This window comes from Phytophthora parasitica (assembly GCF_000247585.1).
Source record: "Phytophthora parasitica INRA-310 unplaced genomic scaffold supercont2.17, whole genome shotgun sequence".
NCBI lineage: Eukaryota > Oomycota > Peronosporomycetes > Peronosporales > Peronosporaceae > Phytophthora > Phytophthora nicotianae.
Window position 1 is genome coordinate 545,740 of NW_008649003.1, and position 1,612 is coordinate 547,351.

The following is a 1,612-nucleotide window of genomic DNA, read 5'->3' on the forward strand; positions in this document are numbered from 1 at the left end:
CAGATCGGTGATCCCAGATCAAAGCCTTGCTTGTTAATTCGACCGTGTAGGCGCGTTTACGAAAGCGGTCTACCGCATCGAATGGCTAGACGTCCTACATGTACTCGCAAGAAGCAAAGAGCGACTGATTAAAATTTGTGGGACACTATTAATTCCCAGGTGTAGGTTTGTGGACAGACTCACTCCTGTACGGTTGAACTTTGCGGCACCACCCACTTCAACCACGAGCTACGAGCTGCCCAGGCCGATCTGCGCTCAGGCCTGCACATCCCTGCTGCCTGAGGCTGTACGTACTCAAAGTATGTACACTCAGCGTACAGGTAACCCGTCAGGTAGTCGTTAATACCTATACATGAACATGTTGCAGATTGCAACGTGTGGCTGCAGAGCTTTGCATGTACCTCCTCGAACCCGTTGGTGTCTCTTGATCGCGTTACCGGCAGTGTTTGTCCAACACATCAGTGCGCAGTGTATTATCATTAGTGTTGCATTCCCTCGCACTCTGATGACATTTCCGGAGGTTAGTTAGGATTGGTTTTGCTCAAACGTGGCCGCTTCAAGGAAGACTGATCCAGTGGCGGCTGCCTGATGCCGGCCTTCCAGGTAGTTAGTTATCCAATAGGCTTGCACAGAAGCTTCTAGCCAACATCGCACTGTACCGTTAATCAGACAGATATTAACAGTTAATACTTGCATATTAATCTCTACCTCTCTCTCAGAACTTCTGAAGTTGCAAATTACTTGTATTTATGTTTGGGAGATCATGCTGCTTCGGTCGGAAAAGTTCAGGAGTTTTGAGGATGCGTTGCATCGACATTGAGAGGGTTCGCGCCGGATGTTCTCAGGTTTTGCCAGTAATCGTACATAATAATAATTTTATGCACAGATACTTCTGTACCACCGATTTGCCTGAGTCGGGTACCTAGGTGTACTGACATGCGAATGCAGGCAATCCTGAGACGGAGATCGACGCTGGTAGTCTCGCTGCTAATAACAATGGAAAGGAAGCATTCTTAAGCTTAGTTTTAGACTCCTGATAAAGTTGTAAAGAAGTCTCTATTTTGTCATTCGATCTCAAGTGGAAGGTGGTCTCATCCATTGCTGCACGACGGCCGTTCTCAACGTGGCCTGCGTCACCCACCAATCATTGAAGAACTCCCGCGAACCCGCGACTGCGGCACTGCTTCAACGTGTCCAGCCTGTCAGGCTATAGTACACGTAGTACGTAGTGTACTGGGGGTAGCGAACTGTGCGCGTGAATGCTACGGGGTGTACATGCACACTCATCTTGAACCGCTCTTTAATCACATCGCGGTACTGGTGACTATCCGCATTAATCTCCGACAGAAATTAATGAGAGGATTGAAGTTGCATGAATGCATTGCTCGAGCTGCATGCTGTGCTGGTGTGCACTTGCTCAACGAGTACCGCCAATTGTTCCTTCGACTAAGAGCTCCTCCACATCACTGCACGGTCGCTCTCCGTAACAGAGCCATTAATCTGCATGGTTCAACGAGGATGGACTTCCCACCACGTTTGACGCTCCGCCTAGTCTAGGCGGCCTAGATACTTGCGGTGCTAGGAGCTATGTTAAACCCAGTACAACATGAAT

General features: G+C 48.8%; 1 protein-coding gene across 1 annotated transcript in view; it reads right to left on the reverse strand.

Annotated features, from left to right (window-relative positions):
• Positions 1-360, reverse strand: part of PPTG_09187 (hypothetical protein) — a gene marked incomplete at both ends in the record, with an annotated part of 2,238 nt that extends 1,878 nt beyond the window's left edge. The window contains one exon of the mRNA XM_008904060.1: positions 347-360. Coding sequence (XP_008902308.1) covers positions 347-360 — 14 coding nt within the window. The remainder of the gene's footprint in view (positions 1-346) is intronic.
• Between the last annotated feature and the right edge of the window lie 1,252 nt (positions 361-1,612).